Genomic DNA, 1,992 nt, shown 5'->3' on the forward strand with positions numbered 1-1,992 from the left:
GTCAACCATCAGACACATGAAAAAGTGCTCAACCTCACTCATCATCAGAGAAATGCAAATCAAAACCACATTGAGATACCACCTAACCCCAGTAAGAATGGCCATCATTAACCAAACAAACAACAGATGCTGGAGAGGATGCAGAGAAGAAGGGACGCTTCTACACTGTTGGTGGGAATGCAAACTAGTGCAGCCTCTTTGGAAGACAGTGTGTCGATTTCTGAAAGAACCAGAAATTGACCTTCCATATGACCCAGCTATTCCCCTATTGGGATTATACCCGGAGGAACTCAGATTATTCTACAAAGATACCTGCACCTGTATGTTTGTTGCAGCTCTATTCACAATAGAAAAAACATGGAACCAACCGTGTTGCCCATCGAAGCTGGACTTGGACTGGATAAAAGAAATGTGGTACATATACACAATGGAATATTATGCAGCCATAAAGAAAGACAAACATATGGACTTTGCAGCAACTTGGATGGATTTAGAGTCGATCATACTCAGTGATCTATCCTCATTTCTCTTAAGGGAAAGCCTGAACTCTTTAATCTGCCGTGTGAGGCCCATTAGGACCCTTCTGCCTGTTTCTCTGGGTCCATCTAGAACTATCTAGCCATGCTGAGTGGCTTCCTCCTGAAGCCAAGCTCCCCGCCCTTCTGTGCCATTGCACATACTGTTTCCTCTTCAAGGAACATTCTGCCTGATTCTCCCCAAACATGCATGCACAAACCCTACACACATTTGCACACACAACTCAATCATGAAACTCCCTCCTTTGTGTGGCCAGACCCCTGCAGGTGTCCATCCTCTGGACTCCTCCTGCCCATCAGCTTCTCCTCTGCATTTCAAGATTTCTTTATCTGCCCTGTCTCCTGGTTCAGGTGCCCCTCCTGCCATGAACACTCTAGGTCCGAGACCGTTTCTTCCTAGTTTCCTCCCCAGTGCTAGGCCCAGCAGTCAAGTGATGACTGAGCTGCCCTTAGCCCAGGCCTCCAGTGTGATTGGCACCCAACTCTCCTCAACTCTCCTGCTAACTCTCACTTACCCAAGCTTTCCACCAGGCCATTTCTGTCACCTCTTCGTCACCTTTCCCAGGAGACAAGAGACACAAGTCAGCCTCCACTAGAAGACTCTGTACGTCCTGCTTCTGCTGCTGACACGTATGCTGCTTGGCTGGGTGTGGTGGTATGAGCAGGCCTCAGGCACCACCCCTGCCCCACCCCCTATACCTCCCCCTTGGAGTTTAGCTTGGCTCCAGGCCCTTCCTGTGGCTAACAGGCCCCACCCAGGCACTGCCAGGGCATGCACTGAGGGAATGACACCACTCACTGCCAATGTTTGGGCTGTGGCTGTTACACAGACTGGAAATTCTGAGTTCCAGCCTGTGAAAGCCACACTTAGTAAACACAGCTGTAGTTTTGTATGGTTTTTGCTAGAACTTGGTCATATAAAAACAGGGTAACTCTATGTCCCTTCCATTTATTGCAGTTGGTACACAATTAACAATGTCATGGGGAGCTCAGCAAAGGATGCAGAATAACAGAAGCCTCCATTCGTTAGGGTGCCACTGTGTCTAGACACCTCTTAATCACTCTGAAGAGTGAAACTCGGAGGCCCCAGAGTTTAGATAACTTGCCCAAATGATACCTCTTGTGAGAAGCAGAGTTGAGATTCCCCCAGTCTCTTGGACTAGGAGGCTCCTGCTCTCCCCTGGGCCCCTGGGAGACGCTGGCTACCAAGGAAAGGGGGAATTTTTCTGGGCAGAAGTTAATTCTGGCTGCTCCAGAGTTTGCTCACCATGGGACCCCTGCCTAGAATGTTACCTTAAAACCACTCTCCCCCACATTACCTCCTAACCCACCCTGCTCCCACCTACCCTCCAGCAAACACATTCTGCCTCAAGGACCACTCTCTCCATCCCAGGAAGGCTTCTATGGGACTTTCAGAATCCCAAGGGAACCTCAGGCTTCTGTAACTCAGAGGGAA

At 49.3% G+C, this 1,992-nt stretch overlaps 1 protein-coding gene across 5 annotated transcripts in view; it reads right to left on the bottom strand.

The window, feature by feature from the left end:
* Positions 1-1,157, bottom strand: part of LOC103261518 (annexin A8) — a 17,620-nt gene extending 16,463 nt beyond the window's left edge. For 2 of the 5 annotated variants that reach the window (XM_008059139.1, XM_008059135.1), the window contains exon 1: positions 1,052-1,141. In XM_008059139.1, the coding sequence (XP_008057330.1) occupies positions 1,052-1,072 (21 nt within the window). In that variant the 5' untranslated portion in view covers positions 1,073-1,141. Of the gene's footprint in view, positions 1-1,051 lie in introns of all 5 variants that reach the window. The other 3 variants (XM_008059136.1, XM_008059138.1, XM_008059137.1) reach the window with 2 other exon arrangements.
* Between the last annotated feature and the right edge of the window lie 835 nt (positions 1,158-1,992).

The sequence above is a fragment of the Carlito syrichta genome, unplaced genomic scaffold (assembly GCF_000164805.1).
Source record: "Carlito syrichta isolate Samal-C Ts95f unplaced genomic scaffold, Tarsius_syrichta-2.0.1 Scaffold303727, whole genome shotgun sequence".
In the NCBI taxonomy this organism is placed as follows: Eukaryota; Metazoa; Chordata; class Mammalia; order Primates; family Tarsiidae; genus Carlito; species Carlito syrichta.